This window comes from Oncorhynchus nerka, linkage group LG13 (genome assembly GCF_034236695.1).
Source record: "Oncorhynchus nerka isolate Pitt River linkage group LG13, Oner_Uvic_2.0, whole genome shotgun sequence".
NCBI lineage: Eukaryota > Metazoa > Chordata > Actinopteri > Salmoniformes > Salmonidae > Oncorhynchus > Oncorhynchus nerka.
In genome coordinates, this window is record NC_088408.1 from 72,760,877 (window position 1) to 72,778,805 (window position 17,929).

Consider the following 17,929-nt stretch of genomic DNA (forward strand, 5'->3'; position numbering starts at 1 on the left):
GGAACAACACATCCGCCACGCTGATGCTCAATACGAGGGCCCATCAGGTGTGCATGCTCAGTCCCCTCCTGTACCTCCTGTTCACTCATGACTGCATGGTCAGGCACGACTCCAACACCATCATCAAGTTTGCCGATGACGCAACAGTGGTAGGCCTGATCACCGACAATGATGAGACAGCCTATAGGGAGGAGGTCAGAGACCTGGCCGTGTGATGCCAGGACAACATCCTCTCCCTCAACGGGATCAAGACAAAGGAGATGATTGTGGACTACAGGAAAAGGAGGACTGAGCACGCCCCTGTCGTGACTTTGGCTATGCCGGATTAAGTGATATGACATGCTATTCTATAAAATAATTTCTCCATAAATAATATCACCTGATTGAGCTAATCATGTAAATGTAATTAACTAGAGAGTCGGGCACCACAAAATAATATTTATAGAGCTGTTATCTTCAGAATAAACTCTTAAAGACCTAGTAATATTTTACATCAATGGCGGAGATCTTTGTGGGCTATACTCAGCCTTGTCTCAGGATGGTAAGTTGGTGGTTGAAGATATCCCTCTAGTGGTGTGGGGGCTGTGCTTTGGCAAAGTGGGTGGGGTTATATCCTTCCTGTTTGGCCCTGTCCGGGGGTGTCCTCAGATGGGGCCACAGTGTCTCCTGACCCCTCCTGTCTCAGCCTCCAGTATTTATGCTGCAGTAGTTTATGTGTCGGGGGGCTAGGGTCAGTTTGTTATATCTGGAGTACTTCTGTCCTATTCGGTGTCCTGTGTGAATTTAAGTGTGCTCTCTCTAATTCTCTCTTTCTCTCTTTCTTTCTCTCACTCGGAGGACCTGAGCCCTAGGACCATGCCCCAGGACTACCTGACATGATGACTCCTTGCTGTCCCCAGTCCACCTGGCCATGCTGCTGCTCCAGTTTCAACTGTTCTGCCTTATTATTATTGGACCATGCTGGTCATTTATGAACATTTGAACATCTTGGCCATGTTCTGTTATAATCTCCACACAGCATAGCCAGAAGAGGGGCCACCCCACGTAGCCTGGTTCCTCTCTAGGTTTCTTCCTAGGTTTTGGCCTTTCTAGGGAGTTTTTCCTAGCCACCGTGCTTCTACACCTGCATTGCTTGCTGTTTGGGGTTTTAGGCTGGGTTTCTGTATAGCACTTTGAGATATCAGCTGATGTACGAAGGGCTATATAAATAAATTTGATTTGATTTGATTTGGTCAATATTAATCGTCATCTAAATTCAGTCTCATCTGAAAGTTGTAAATTCTTAGTTATCTACACGAACCCTGGCTAACAAGTTGAATCAGCAATACAAAATTGGGTTTAATTATTTATTTACTAAATACCCAACTAATCACACAGAATTACACATACACATATTAAAATCATAACTTGATTACACATTACGTCATAAAGGAAAACGTCCCTAGCGGGCGGAACAGATATGACAGCTTGTTACACAAAAGAAAAGGGGCTGTGTTTGAGTGAAAGAGCGGGAAGACTGAGGAACAAAGGGAAGAAGCTGTGCTATCGTAAATACAGTATCTTATGCATTCTAAATTACCGCCCATTTGGAAAAGGAAAATGCAATAAATATTTACTCTGTGCTGCTGTCAGGACCCGGTTACGAACTCGGGTCTCCGGTGTGAGAAACAGTCACTTAGCAAACTGAGCCACTAATAGTCGGCAGAACCCAGAAGATGAGGCAGACACATCAGTACTTGAGACGGTGTTTTAATAAAGTAAAAAGGAAGGTTCTTCAGGCAAAAATATAAATCCACAACGTCAAAAGTAATTCCAAGAGTAAAAGGTAATCCTCTAAGTCAAAAGGTAAATCCACAAGGTGGTAGATACAGCAGGGAAAATGTCTCAAAAGATAATAAAAATTAAATAAACGAGAACAAAAACAGAGTTCCACAAGAGAGTCCAACTGGAGTAACAAATGTTCACAGCATCGCTGGGGCTGGGTGCTAACATTCAAACACAGAGCAAAGAACTGAGGAAAACTAAGGGTTTAAATACATTCAAGGGAAACGAGGCACAGGTGCAAATAATAACTGGAAACAAGGGAAAACAAAAGGGTCAAAAAAGCACAATGGGGGCATCTAGTGGCCAAAACTGGAACAACCCTGGCCAAATCCTGACAGCTGCGCTTTGGTAGGTTGGTGGTAGATGGAAGGCCGTGTTGCCCAACCGAGTCCGTTGAAGAATGTCTCTGGTGGTCAATTGGATACGTTGTAGTAACGTTGTTGTGCGATAGACGGGATACTCTGTCTGTTCCTTCCTAACGCCCGTTTGCATCTGCTGTTGCTAACTCAACGGCTAGGAGGTACTTCTGTAGTGAATAGGAGTTCAAAGTTCATACCATTCGCAAACAAAGCTCACGCTGATGTTGGCTTCATTCTGTAGTTATTATCTGAACCAATCTGACATAGGACCGTCGTCCTCACATCTTTGGAACAGGAGGTTATATTGTCGTCAAGGGCTAAAATAGGAAGGGAGAGGAGGGCGTGTTTGAAAAGTTTTATAGCCCATGTCCCTTCACAGGGCCACTGAATGAGCAGAGCCCTATCTTATGAAAACCCAAATCTCACATTTTAGAAGCTAAAATCACATTTCATCCCATCACGAATCATTTCATATTCAAACATTTAAATTGAACAACAATTCCATGTGAATCCGATAACTCTGATGTGTAGACTTTCCACTGTAGATTTTATGTCATCTTATCATTGATGAGAATGTCTCAGATGACAACCGAACTGACATCATATTCATTAAGTACCATCGCATATGTTCCGTTGGTCGGATTACCAGAATATAGTTAATTTCCCCCCACCTTCTGATGTGCCCAGAATCTCTATGTTAACCAAGGGTTTTGCAAATGTAACCTCAGTAGGGTAGAGAGAGGAAAAAGGGGGGAAGAGGTATTTATGACTGTCATAAACCTACCCCCCAGGCCAATGTCATGACACCCCCATTCTCAAAGCCTATTCCCCCTCAGGAGACTGAAAAGATTTGGCATGGGTCCTCAGATCCTCAAAAGGTTCTTCAGCTGGACCATTGAGAGCGTCCTGCCTGACTGATTGCATCACTGCCTGGTATGGAAACTGCTCGGCCACCGACCGCAAGGCTCTACAGAGGGTATTGCGTACGGCCCAGTACATCACTGGGGCCAAACTTCCTGTCATCCAGGACCTCTATATCAGGCGGTGACAGAGGAAGACCCTAAAAATTGTCAAAGACTCCAGCCATGCTTGTCATAGACTGTTCTCTCTGCTACCGTACGGCAAGCGGTACCGGAGCGCCAAGTCAAGGTCCAAAAGGCTTCTTAGCAGCCTCAAGCCATAAGACCCCTGAACAGCTAATCAAAAGGCTACCCAGACCCCTATTTTACGCTGCTACTCTCTGTTTATAATCTATGCATAGTCACTTTAACTCTACCTACATGTACATATTACCTCAATTACCTCATCTAACCAGTGCCCCCGCACATTGACTCTGTACCGGTACCCATTGCATATAGCCTTGCTTGTTATTTTACTGCTGCTGTTGAATTATTTGTTACTTTTATTTTCTATTTTCTATTTTTTACTCATCTATTTATTACTTTAAAAAAAATTTTTACTTCTTAAAGAATTGTTGGTTAAGGGCTTGTAAGTAAGCATTTCACTGTAATCAGCGCGTGTGTGACAAATACAACTTTATTTGATTTTAAACATAAAACCCAAAACTCTGGAGTATAGGCAGATTACAGTGGGAATATATACAATTTACAAAGGGGATATATCTTTATAAGCAGCTGGAGGGATGCTGTTGTGGTGAATATGTACAGTGTTGTGTGGGGGTTCACATAGTGCAAACGCAGTATAGTGCAGATTTGTATTAGAGGTCAAGAGATTTGCTGGCCTCAGTCAATTTGACAACAAGAGCCGGACAGTCTTTTGTTGACCAATAAGAAGGCTGTGGCATTACAATACAATTTTGTGTGGGCCCAATAACATAACTCCAATAACTCATCAGACGACTCACAATTAATCTTCTCCTTTCCCCCCTCTGATGACCAGGTGGCGAATCGCATCTCTGCATGTCTGGCAGACATATCAGTGTGGATGACGGATCACCACCTCAAGCTGAACCTCGGCAAGACGGAGCTGCTCTTCCTCCCGGGGAAGGACTGCCCGTTCCATGATCTCGCCATCACGGTTGACAACTCCATCGTGTCCTCCTCCCAGAGCGCTAAGAACCTTGGCGTGATCCTGGACAACACCCTGTCGTTCTCAACTAACATCAAGGCGGTGGCCCGTTCCTGTAGGTTCATGCTCTACAACATCCGCAGAGTACGACCCTGCCTCACACAGGAAGCAGCGCAGGTCCTAATCCAGGCACTTGTCATCTCCCGTCTGGATTACTGCAACTCGCTGTTGGCTGGGCTCCCTGCCTGTGCCATTAAACCCCTACAACTCATCCAGGACGCCGCAGCCCGTCTGGTGTTCAACCTTCCCAAGTTCTCTCACGTCACCCCGCTCCTCCGCTCTCTCCACTGGCTTCCAGTTGAAGCTCGCATCCGCTACAAGACCATGGTGCTTGCCTACGGAGCTGTGAGGGGAACGGCACCTCAGTACCTCCAGGCTCTGATCAGGCCCTACACCCAAACAAGAGCACTGCGTTCATCCATCTCTGGCCTGCTCGCCTCCCTACCACTGAGGAAGTACAGTTCCCGCTCAGCCCAGTCAAAACTGTTCGCTGCTCTGGCCCCCCGATGGTGGAACAAACTCCCTCACGACGCCAGGACAGCGGAGTCAATCACCACCTTCCGGAGACACCTGAAACCCCACCTCTTTAAGGAATACCTAGGATAGGATAAAGTAATCCTTCTCACCCCCCTTAAAAGACCTAGATGCACTATTGTAAAGTGGCTGTTCCACTGGATGTCATAAGGTGAAAGCACCAATTTGTAAGTCGCTCTGGATAAGAGCGTCTGCTAAATGACTTAAATGTAATGTAAATGTAACTCTCTCTAATGTCAATATGCCTTGTCTAATGCTGTCTTGGCTAGTTATTACTGTTTTATTTCAAGGAAAAGCCTTCAGTCCCGCTCAAAATGCCTTAGACAGCTCTTTCGTCCCACCCAACACACATGCAGAGACTTCACCTGGCTTAACTAGTCCCTCTAGAGACGAAACCTCTCTCAACGTCACTCAACACCTAGGTTTACCTCCACTGTACTCACATCCTACCATACCCTTCTCTGTACATTATGCCCTGAATCTATTATACCATGCCCAGAAATCGGCTCCTTTAATTCTCTGTCCCCAACGCACTAGACAACCAGTTCTTAAAGCCTTTAGCCGTACCCTTATCAAACTCCTCTGTTCCTCTGGTGATTTAGAGGTTAACCCAGGCCCTGTAGCCCCCAGTTCCACTCCTATTCCCCAGGCACTCTCATTTGTTGACTTCTGTAACCGTAAAAGCCTTGGTTTCATGCATGTTAACATTAGAAGCCTACTCCCTAAGTTTGTTTTACTCACTGCTTTAGCACACTCTGCCAACCCGGATGTCTTAGCCGTGTCTGAATCCTGGCTTAGGAAAACCACCAAAAACCCTGAAATCTCCATCCCTAACTATAATTATCTGCCAAAATTGTTGCAACCCCTATTACTAGCCTGTTCAACATCTCTTTTGTATCGTCTGAGATTCCCAAAGATTGGAAAGCTGCCGGGGTTATCCCCCTCTTCAAAGGGGTGTCACTCTAGACCCAAACTGCCACAGACCTATATCTATCCTACACTGTCTTTCTAAGGTCTTCGAAAGCCAAGTTAACAAACAGATTACCGACCATTTCGAATCCCACCGTATCTTCTCCGCTATGCAATCTGGTTTCAGAGCTGGTCATGGGTGCACCTCAGCCACGCTCAAGGTCCTAAACGACATCATAACCCGCCATCGATAAGAGACATTACTGTGTAGCCGTATTCATCGACCTGGCCAAGGCTTTCGACTCTGTCAATCGCCACATTCTTGTTAGCAGACTCGACAGCCTTGGTTTCTCAAATGATTGCCTCGCGTGGTTTACCAACTACTTCTCTGATTGAGTTCAGTGTGTCAAATCGGAGGGCCTGTTGTCCGGACCTCTGGCAGTCTCTATGGGTGTGCCACAGGGTTCAATACTCAGGCCGACTCTCTTCTCTGTATACATCAATGATGTCGCTCTTCTTGCTAGTGATTCTCTGATCCACCTCTATGCAGACGACACCATTCTGTATACTTCTGGCCCCTCTTTGGACACTGTGTAAACTAATCTCCAGATGAGATTCAATGCCATACAACTCTCCTTCTGTGGTCTCCAACTGCTCTTAAATGCAAGTAAAACTAAATGCATGCTTTTCAATCGATCGCTGCCCGCACCTGCCCGCCCGTCTAGCATCACTACTCTGGGTGGCTCTGACTTTGAATACGTGGACAACTACAAATACCTGGGTGTCTGGTTAGACTGTAAACTCTCCTTCCAGACTCACATTAAGCATCTCCAATCCAAAATTAAATCTAGAATCGGCTTCCTATATCGCAACAAAGCATCCTTCACTCATGCTGCCAAACATACCCTCGTAAAATTGACCATCCTACCAATCCTCGACTTTGGCGATGTCATTTACAAAATAGCCTCCAATACCCTACTCAACAAATTGGATGCAGTCTATCACAGTGCTATCCGTTTTGTCACCAAAGCCCCATATACTACCCACCATTGCGACCTGTACGCTCTCGTTGGCTGGCCCTCGCTTCATACTCGTCGCCAAACCCACTGGCTCCATGTCATCTACAAGACCCTGCTAGGTAAAGTCCCCCCTTATCTCAGCTCGCTGGTCACCATAGCATCTCCCACCTGTAGCACACGCTCCAGCAGGTATATCTCTCTAGTCACCCCCAAAACCAATTCTTTCTTTGGCCGCCTCTCCTTCCAGTTCTCTGCTGCCAATGACTGGAACGAACTACAAAAATCTCTTAAATTGGAAACACTTATCTCCCTCACTAGCTTTAAGCACCAACTGTCAGAGCATCTTACAGATTACTGCACCTGTACATAGCCCACCTATAATTTAGCCCAAACAACTACCTCTTTCCCAACTGTATTTAATTTATTTATTTATTTTGCTCCTTTGCACCCCATTATTTTTATTTCTACTTTGCACATTCTTCCATTGCAATACTACCATTCCAGTGTTTTACTTGCTATATTGTATTTACTTTGCCACCATGGCCTTTTTTGCCTTTACTTCCCTTCTCACCTAATTTGCTCACATTGTATATAGACTTGTTTTTTTTTTTTTTTTTTTTTTTTACTGTATTATTGACTGTATGTTTGTTTTACTCCATGTGTAACTCTGTGTCGTTGTATGTGTCGAACTGCTTTGCTTTATCTTGGCCAGGTCGCAATTGTAAATGAGAACTTGTTCTCAACTTGCTTACCTGGTTAAATAAAGGTGAAATAAATAAATAAAATAAAAATATCTCCCTCACTAGCTTTAAGCACCAGCTGTCAGAGCAGCTCACAGATCACTGCACCTGTACATAGCCCATCTGTAAAAAGCCCATCTATCTACCTCATCCTCATACTGTATTTATTTATTTATCTTGCTCCTTTGCACTCCAATATCTCCACTTGCACATTCATCTTCTGCACATCTACCATTCCAGTGTTTAGTTGCTATATTGTAATTACTTCGCCACCATGGCCTATTTACTGGCTTAACTCCCTTATCTTACCTCTTTTGCGCTCACTGTATATAGACTTTTTAGTTTTCTTTTTTCCTACTGTATTATTGACTGGCAACACTGTCACCTCCGATGAATCTACGATAATCGAGAATTTCAAAGAGCATTTTTCTACGGCTGGACATGCTTTCCACCTGGCTAACCCTACCCCGGTCAACAGCTCTGCACCCCCAACATCAACTTGCCCAAGCCTCACCCATTTCTCCTTCACCCAAATCTATATAGCTGATGTTCTGAAAGAGCTGCAAAATACCTTGACTCCTACAAATCAGCAGGTCTAGACAATCTAGACCCTCTCCTTCTAAAATTATCTGCCGCAATTGTTGCAACCCCTGTTACTAGCCTGTTCAACCTCTCTTTCGTATCATCTGAGATCCCTAAAGATTGGATCGGAACAGATGACTGGAACAAACTGCAAAAATCACTGAAGTTGGAGACTCATATCTCCCTCACTAGCTTTAAGCATCAGCTGTCAAAGCAGCTTACCGATCATTGCACCTGTACATAGCTCATCTGTAAATAGCCCACCCAACTACCTCATCCCCATATTGTTATTGATTTTTTTGCTCCTTTGCACCCCAGTATCTCTACTTGCACATTCATCTTCTGCACATCTATAACTCTGGTGTTTAATTGCTAAAGTGTAATTATTTCGCCACTATGGCCTTTTATTACCTTACCTCCCTAATCTTACTACATTTGCACACACTGTATATAGACTTTTCTATTGTGTTATTGACTGTACGTTTGTTTATCCCATGTGTAAACTCTGTGTTGTTTGTGTCACACTGCTTTACTCTATCTTGGCCAGGTCACAGTTGTAAATGAGAACTTGTTCTCAACTGGCCTACCGGGTTAAATAAAGGTCAAATAAAAATAAAACATAACATTCTGAGAATCATGTTCTTAGAGCTTCTTAGAGCATTCTAAGAATGTTATTTAAAAACATACATTCTGTTCTCAGCATCAACAAAACTCAATTAAATTCAATTCAAGGGCTTTATTGGCATGGGAAACATGTGTTAACATTGCCAAAGCAAGTGAGGTAGACAACATACAAAGTGAATATATATAAAGTGAAAAACAACAAAAATTAACAGTAAACATTACACATACAGAAGTTTCAAAACAGTGAAAACATTACAAATGTCATATTATATATATATATGTACAAATAGTTAAAGGACACAAGATAAAATGAATAAGCATAAATATGGGTTGTATTTACAATGGTGTTTGTTCTTCACTGGTTGCCCTTTTCTTGTGGCAACAGGTCACAAATATTGCTGCTGTGATGGCACACTGTGGAATTTCACCCAAAAGATATGGGAGTTTTTCAAAATTGGATTTGTTTTCGAATTCTTTGTGGATCTGTGTAATCTGGGGGAAATATGTCTCTCTAATATGGTCATACATTGGGCAGGAGGTTAGGAAGTGCAGCTCAGTTTCCACCTCTCCATCCTCTATCATGTTAAGTGTGTTCAGGTGGGTTGGCTGCGCCCACTAATTGGCGACACCTCATCTGAATGATCTGAATGATTGCTTGTTTCCTTTGAAATGGGGTCTGCTTGACTAGACTAAAATTAACAGCTTAAAATAAGTTTTAAAAAACATGGCATGCTAGCTCCATCCTGGTGGCGCAGTGAACTAATTCAGTGGATGGAGAATAGAAGATCATCAGTTAGAATCTCACTGACGCCATGTCACAATGAAAAATACATGTGTTTGCATGATTGATGCCTAAGCAAAGGAATTTCAAAATAGTTAATCTAAGCTAGCAGTGTTATTAAAGATCTAATTTAAATATGTTCTCAGAACATTATTTAATTACCTTTAAATAACCTATAATTTCTGTTCTGACCCTGCTGGTCATCTATGAACATTTGAACATCTTGGCCATGTCCTGTTATAATCTCCACCTGGCACAGCCAGAAGAGGACTGGCCACCCCTCATAGCTTGGTTCCTCTCTAGGTTTCTTCCCAGGTTCTGGCCTTTCTAGGGAGTTTTTCCTAGCCATCGGTTCTACACCTGCATTGCTTGCTGTTTGGGGTTTTAGGCTGGGTACTAAAAATGTACGTTCCCATAACTTCCAAGGAACCAAACGTGCTAGCTGGGTTCTGTTTTATGTAGGCTAACCCTACCAAACATGACATGTCATACTAATCTGAGTGTCACAGATTTACGATTACTGTGTAATGTCTACTCTTTGAGGCCAGGCTGCAAAATCATGCTCCTCAATGGAAATTGTGGACAGACCTTTTTTCCTCGATATACTATCCTCAATCACATTTGACAGAAAATTGATAATCATCCACTATCGAAAACAATTGAAATTGTCTACAATATGCAGGCATGTGCTTTTGGGCATGGTTTTGAAGACAAATGGATTTATGGATGTTGAATTTACTAACCACACACAGGAGGTAACCCATAATAAACGTTAATTAATGGCCATTAGGCCATTATTACCATTTAAACACTACGTTATTTGATTTTTAAAGTGGATAAAGCAGCCTGCACTGGCCACCAGAGGACGCTGCCAGCCATACAACTTGTCGACATGTTGTACAGTATATGTCTGTCTTGAGCCTGGCCTCCCTCTCATTTTGCCATCCTGTGTGTACTGCAGTGATTAAAGTTCAAGATAAAGTTGGAATTGGGCTATGCCTATGTGATAACGAAAACCTTAAAACATTTGCCGCTGAGGAATTTACAGACAGTTAGAACTTAACATTTATAAAATATGCTTATAGCCTAATATAAAATGGATTGGAATAAAGCAATATTCAACCTCCCCGTTGCATAATTCAGAGGGATTCAGGTTAAGCATGGCTTGTCTAACCCCGCACAACAACGCAGACCACACCTTGAGTGCACTCCACTCGGTTATCTAAAGTCTTACTCAGTTATCTAAAGTAGGCACTATCTGTCCTAATATTCTCTTGAAGTAACACTTGAGAAAACATTGGGTAAACATCCTAGTTCTGATTCTGACTCAGCATTTCAGTTCACAACATTCAGACATCTAGCTCAACTCAGACATCTATGCCAGTAAAAGCCTAGTCCTAAACATATGCAGTCAGGCCTAATCACTTGAAGGTGGACAGAAATCAGACTGAACATTAATTTTCATGAATGGTTTATGGAACTGTTTGCGCAATGTATTCTCGGACTTTCCTAGAAATATTGAAACTAAAATGATGCGCGGTTGGGTAGCCTATTGCGCGCACTAGGCTACACAACCATGGGGAGATCACAAGGCCTATTAGATCACTTTTTACGGTCTATTGGGATCATTACAAGGGTAGCCTATAATATACAATCAGTCAGAAACTTTTACATATTGTTTTATCAAATGTTCTCATCATGGGGACAGTATTTGACAGCATGCCAATAGTTATCTTTTGTTCACTGAACCTCTCCAGACGCACGTGAAACGTGAGCAGCTTTTACCTAGTCCGAACTGCACATGACGAGTTTTGATTTTAGACATTGATCACGTCAGCACTAACATGTATATTTTTCCAAGGTTCATCGTGAGATACTCAAGCATTTTATGCTGAGACAGAAAGTGCTTTGCGGAAGACTACATGTGTGTGCGTAATCGTTGGATAGTGTGGTAGCTCTGTTCGTTTTCCATTATTTAGGACAATAGTATAACTTGAATTCAATGTTTTGTTTAGAGGTCCATGCATGATATAACGTTAATGATAATGGTTAGGTCTAAAATATGTAAGTGCTCTGTGATTCCAATTAGTTAAATAGTGTAGACTACAGCAATGCATTTCTTAAGTCTTTAATAGCATGATAGAGTCTATTTAACGCGGACAGCGAGATTAGGGGTCATACAGATCATGTATTTATTTATTTTCAGCAAAAATGTATCTGAATATACTTGGGTTTTTCAAACAATTCGGTGCCTTTTGAGAGGTGTATCTTTGTCAAAAATAACTTTTAATTTCAGCTGATTTTAACAGTCTGTCATAAAAAGCAGGTTCGACATTAAAAAAAACAATTTCCCACTATAGTAAGTGCCAAATAAAGTAACAGGTTTGACCAAGTGATACTAGCAAAGCAAGCAGCATGACAAGGTACAGCACAAAAAGTTAAATCGATCCCCCAAAAATTCTAGCCTGTCTATCTATGCATATTTGACCGTTCAAATTTTCACCACAAAAAAAACATCAACAGAGTAGAACCAGCTTAACCGCTTTCACATTATCATTTGACTATTATATTTTCACTATTTCTTTAGAAAAAACATATTTTAAAAGGATAGTTTCACCATATTAAAATGAGAGTTCAGTTCACATAACAGGGTTGACCTAAACATTAGGGATTAGAAGTAAATGAATCACGCATTGAATAAATAAATATCTTCAGAAATGACTTTTTCAAAGCAGAAAAATAATTAAGGCTTTACAATGATGGTGAAAAGCTGGAGAAATGTTAGGATTAAGTGGGTTAAAATCATGTAAAACAGCACTTTAGTAAGTCTTTATTAATTTAAAAATCCAGATTGATTGAATTCTCCATGTGGTCTATATTAATGGTCTATATTAAAGGGCACCAATTTAATATAGCGGGCTTTTAAAATGCAATATTTGTGCACAATGTCGACTTAAAATATCAGAGGGACGAAAAAGGTTTATAGAACGACCCATTTGTTTTAATGCCTATACTCTCGGGATTCTCTTTCTATTCCAAGCCGGATCAGTCAGGTTCGTAAACATGACATTTGCTGCCGCTGAGCAGAGGCCACTCGCCTAGATGTGTTCGGTCGAATTTGTAGGCCTATCTATAGGCGTATTTGATAATGCATGATGTAAGTTGAGGTGCCCATTAATTAAGTTACTACAGTTTATAGCCTATAGACCCAGCAAATATAACTAGAATGTATCATAATATGCAGGACAGTTATGTAATGCTCCGGGTGTCGTGGGTGTGGAGTCAAATGCAGGAGACAGAGTTCAATTCTGTGCGTCTTTTAATAGCACCAACGCACCACAGGGTGCTCACAAAAGTTACGTTCCCAACCACAGGGAATCAAAAAGTACAATGGAAAAAATCACGACCAGGCACTAACACGTACCTCTACAACAGAACCGAAGGTTACATTGAAATAATCCCGCACAACAACCAGGCGGGCCGGCTGTCTAATAAAGACAAACTAATTAAACATGAACAGGTGCTACCACTAAACACACAAGGAGGGGGAGGAAAAACAATCCGTGGCAGCTAATAGGCCGGTGACGACGACCGCGGAGCACCACCCGCCCGGGAAGGGGAAACACCCTCGGTCGGACTCGTGACAAGTTAATACAGATTTGCTCTAACTTCCAAAGACATTATGTTTATCCTATTTTTCTTAAATGTAGCGGTGATCATATGGGTTAATCAATTTGAGTACATCACCATGCTAGCCTAAAACCAATACATTTAACAGAAATGTACGATATATTATGTTGTCTTAGACCTTATTAGGGGAATGGTGTGTGACAAAAGCTCTAAAATCCCCACGTCTCGTGTTGTGTTGTGTGACATCAGAGGAGTGCCCAGAGGAGTGCCCAACGGTGATTGGTTGCGGAGGGAGGTCCCCGCTGCGGAGTAGGAATAAAAAACATCTTCTAATTCTCATCAGTGAACTTGACCTGACTGTTGAGAAGTTCGCATTTTAACCTAAAACAGAAGTCTACTAAGGTAAAGTGAAACTTTACTTTGATTGTCTTGGTCTTAAAGCCTGCAATATATGTGCTTGTTTGGATTATTCATATTTTCTATTTATAGGGTCTGTTATTGAAGCAATTGTAAAAGCTTTAGAAGAAAATTATAATATGCCTACATAATTAATTTGATGTAAGAAATATTATTATATTTAAGTACCTATTATAAGCACCTATTTTATGTATTTTGTTTACCTGTATTTATTACAAAGTTTGTATTGTCTTAGAGTGTCAGTGTACTCCCTTGCTTGCTTATAGGTTTTTATTTATGTTCTTTCTGTAGTGCTAATAGAGTGATATTGAACTCAACCTTTAATGTGGGGGATGTTCATTAATGTGGAGCTCTTCCTCTAATGCTTGTATCCACTGCTGGTCTTTCTCTGTGAATTAACACTTAAATGTAGCCTAGTGGTTAAGAGCATTGGGCCTCTGTCTATGTGCTCTTGATCAAGGCACCTAACCACAACTGCTCTGGATAAGAGCATCTGCATAATGTGGTGCATGAACACAAGAGTACAATCATGTTAAGCTCTTCCTCCACAATTATTGAAAATGTATGAATTAATGTGCTTTCACACTTGTAACATATTAATTAATCAACTTGTCTGTCCTCAGCTAGAGAAATGAACAACCCACAGGAGAGAGCTCTTCACGTGGCCACCCCACTGAGGGAGAGCCTTGCCCTGACCAAAATAGCAGGCACCTCTGTCTACCTGAAACTAGACTCATCCCAGCCCACAGGATCCTTCAAGATCAGGGGCATTGGACACCTTTGCAAGACAGTGAGTGAATCACCCATACCTATGAGTTAGGAGAGGAAAAGGATGTGGAGTGAGGGGGTGCTTGTGATAAGATGGGGTGATGTTGTTGTGCTAGAATGCATGTTAGGGGCCCCAGCAAAACAACATGGGGTGTGGATGTGCAGGCGAATGGTATATAGCATTTTCCCAGTAGGACCAGTCCAGACCAGTTTGAGGAGGTCAGTCCCTGTCTGAACACTGGACATGTGACTAATTTGGTTTAATTTGATATTTTCAATGTGGGGTCCCTTGAGTTCTTCTCATAAAGGGGAACAGAACTGTGAGTCATATCATGTGCTCTTTGTTGTCTTTCAGTGGGCTGAACGAGGCTGTGAGAGATTTGTCTGCTGTTCAGGTAAGTAATCAATCACATCACAGCTTGAAATCACAGCTTAAAAATCTTTGCCACAATACAAGAAGCATAGCATATTATCTCAGAAATCTATATTCTTATGGGATCTTTCATCTAAGCACTCTCCGTATAGTATCCGTTTTCCTAAAGTGGCCAATGTCATTGCTCCATCACAGGAGGAAATGCTGGTATGGCAGCTGCTTACTCTGCCCGTAAGCTTGGGGTACCTGCCACCATTGTCGTGCCCAGTGTCACCCCGGAACCAACAGTTGAGAGGCTGAGGGACGAAGGCGCCGATGTGGTCATTCATGGCAAGACGGTGAATGTGAGCATTGAATATGGACAACAGCTTGTGGCCAACAACCCTGGATGGATCTTCATCTCTCCCTTTGATGACCCTCTCATCTGGTGAGTTACAGATACCATATCAATACACTTCAGCAACATCAGTGTTCCTCTATTTCCTGTGAATGTACTGATAATAATAGTCAAAGTAAGAGTGTCTTCCATGAAATAAGGAAAGCTGATAAGGGATAAGAAACATTCAACTCTATTCCAATCCAAATGAAACTTTGCGTGGCATATTTTCTTGTATACATTTATTATGCGTAGTATCCTGAGTGTTACCATGCTTTACTGAGAAAAACTTGTACATTGTTCTCTGTGCAATGATAGGATGATTGGCAGAATCTATGAGGATATCTTATTGTGCATTTTTGTGCTGCAGTTAACAAGAGGGATTGAAGATAATCTAATTCTACAAGATGACTGAACCCTCATGGCAGCCAAATGTTTCTGGTTCATTTCACAGCCAAACACTAACTATACACTTCAGCTGAATAGACTTCAATGTTATCAGCAGCATTATAGCAGAACCAGCAGCCTTTTCTTGTCTCATGAACGATTAACAACATAGCTTATTCCGAAAGATTGTTAGTGTTCCATTCCAGTCAACATAGAACGATGTATACAAAGCAGATTCTAAGGACTGCTTTGCAATGTATGATAAAATGTATTGTGAATGAAAAGTGAAAACATTTTCAATGTGTGTGTAGGGAGGGCCATGCGTCTCTGGTGAAGGAAGTGGAGTCCGAGCTGCAGGAGAAGCCTGGGGCGATGGTGTTGTCTGTTGGAGGTGGAGGCCTCATGAACGGGGTTGTCGAAGGACTGCGTCGCGCCGGCTGGGAAAATGTTCCAGTCGTAGCGATGGAGACCATGGGGGCACACAGCCTTAATGCTGCTATAAAGGCTGGGAAGTTGATCACTCTGCCTGAGATCACAAGGTAAGAAATTGTAAGAGTCACACTCACACCGAGAGACCAGGATCTTAAAAAATAATAATAATAATAATAACTTTTATTTAACCAGGTAGGCTAGTTGAGAACAAGTTCTCATTTACAACTGTGACCAGGCCAAGATAAAGCAAAGCAGTGCGAAACAAACAACAACACAGAGTTACACATGGAATAAACAAACGTACAGTCAATAACACAATAGAAAAAAAGAAAGTCTATATACAGTGTGTGAAAATGGCGTGAGGAGGTAAGGCAATAAATAGGCCATAGTAGCGGAGTAATTACAATTTAGCAAATGAACACTGGAGTGATAGATGAGGAGATGATGATGTGCAAGTAGAAATACTGGTGTGCAAAAGAGCAGAAAAGTAAATAAAAACAATATGGGGATGAGGTAGGTAGATTGGGTGGGCTATTTATATATCTCTTTAACATTACAGCCAAAAAGTAATATGTTAGCACAAAAAAAGAAGGCAAAGCCGTATGCACAACAACAATTCTATCATTTTCATCTACACAGCATTGCCACAACATTGGGCCTGACAAGAGTATCTGCACAGACCCTGAAACTTGCTGGCGAACATACCGTTTTCTCCGAGGTGGTCACAGACCAGGATGCTGTCAAAGCTGTCGAGCGCTTTGTTGGTGAGCATCACAAACAGTAGGCTAGACCTGTGTAGAGGATCATATGATTACTACTGTATACCTAAAAAAGCCCACAAGCCTCTCTGATACTGAATTCCTCCTTCTGCTCCAGACGATGAGAAGGTCCTGGTGGAGCCTGCGTGTGGCGCTGCCCTGGCAGCTGTGTACTGTGACATCATTCCCAGACTGCAGAAGGAGGGCAAGCTGAAGCAGGACCTGGGCCCTGTGGTGATCGTGGTATGTGGAGGCAACAACATCAGCATGGAACAGCTCCAGAAACTGAAGCAGCAGTTGGGCATGTCTTCTAGCTAGGCAGACAGACGGCTTTGGGTTCTGCTGATCTTTCTCCATCACTCCATTCCCCAGATCGTTCCAGCTTTAGCTCCCCTACTTCATTGTGAACTACCAATATGTACATCTGATTATGAGTCATGAACACCATTGGGCCAAATCATTCCAGACTGTGTGCAGTATACTCCTGAAAGGGCATGACTGGCTGAAGGATGAACTGACTTTCGATTCAGCAATAGCTTACGGTTAAGATAGAAAAGCATTGAAAGGTGTTGATAGGCATACAGTCTACTGCTCTGGCAGTAGTAGTCTTTCAATTGAATTGCCTAGATGATTAACTTCTTGGTTTAAAATTAACCAAGTAGAGTAGTATTGTTGTTTCTATTTAGCATGTTTTATGTTCATGTAAACTATACCATTGGTTGTATTTTCTTCATCCTCTTTTGTACTGTATGAGTGATATTTAAAAATAAATATAATTATACAAATTTTTCCTGAATATCCTGTCTGTAAAGTGTCCTGTGTGTAGCTGGTGAGAGAGTCAGGCGCAGGACAGCAGATATGAGGAAAAAACGTGTGTCACAATACCTGGAATGGTGGGTGTGGAGTCAAATGCAGAGAGCAGAGGATACTGGGGAAACCTGACTTTATTAGGTTTCCAAAGCGAACGCCCAAAACAACAGGCAAAATCAGTCACAAAATTGGCCAACCCAACACAGGGCACAAACGGACAGGAACACAACACGCACAACCTGATTAACAGAAAACAAGCCCGCACAAAAACAGACGGGCCTAACAGGCTTAAATAGACTGAATCAAAAAACGAAATAAGAGACAGGTGCGACCAATAAGACCAAACAGAAAAAGAAAAGGGGATCGGTAGCGGCTAGTAGACCGGCGACGACGACCACCGAGCGCCGCTCGAACAGGCAGGGGAGCCACCTTCGGTGGGAGTCATGACAACGTGCTTTACTCAAAAAAGGCAAATATACAAAGAAACATATTTAGCACACACAGACGGACCGGAATAT

At 42.2% G+C, this 17,929-nt stretch overlaps 1 protein-coding gene across 1 annotated transcript; it reads left to right on the forward strand.

The window, feature by feature from the left end:
* Positions 1-13,383: 13,383 nt before the first annotated feature.
* On the forward strand, positions 13,384-17,397 carry LOC115140054 (L-serine dehydratase/L-threonine deaminase-like). The gene is made up of 7 exons (XM_029678099.2): positions 13,384-13,492; positions 14,131-14,297; positions 14,631-14,670; positions 14,844-15,075; positions 15,723-15,950; positions 16,483-16,607; positions 16,720-17,397. The coding sequence occupies exons 2-7, from the start codon at positions 14,139-14,141 to the stop codon at positions 16,917-16,919; spliced, it is 984 nt and encodes a 327-aa protein (XP_029533959.1). The 5' UTR covers positions 13,384-13,492; positions 14,131-14,138; the 3' UTR covers positions 16,920-17,397.
* The last annotated feature ends 532 nt before the right edge of the window (positions 17,398-17,929 follow it).

Excerpts from the sequence above, each read along its gene's own strand:
- LOC115140054 (XM_029678099.2), top strand. The coding sequence starts at position 14,139 with ATGAACAACCCACAGGAGAGAGCTCTTCACGTGGCCACCCCACTGAGG. Across the intron at positions 14,671-14,843 it reads GAGATTTGTCTGCTGTTCAG|GAGGAAATGCTGGTATGGCA; the intron begins GTAAGTAATCAA and ends GCTCCATCACAG. Across the intron at positions 15,951-16,482 it reads ACTCTGCCTGAGATCACAAG|CATTGCCACAACATTGGGCC; the intron begins GTAAGAAATTGT and ends TCATCTACACAG.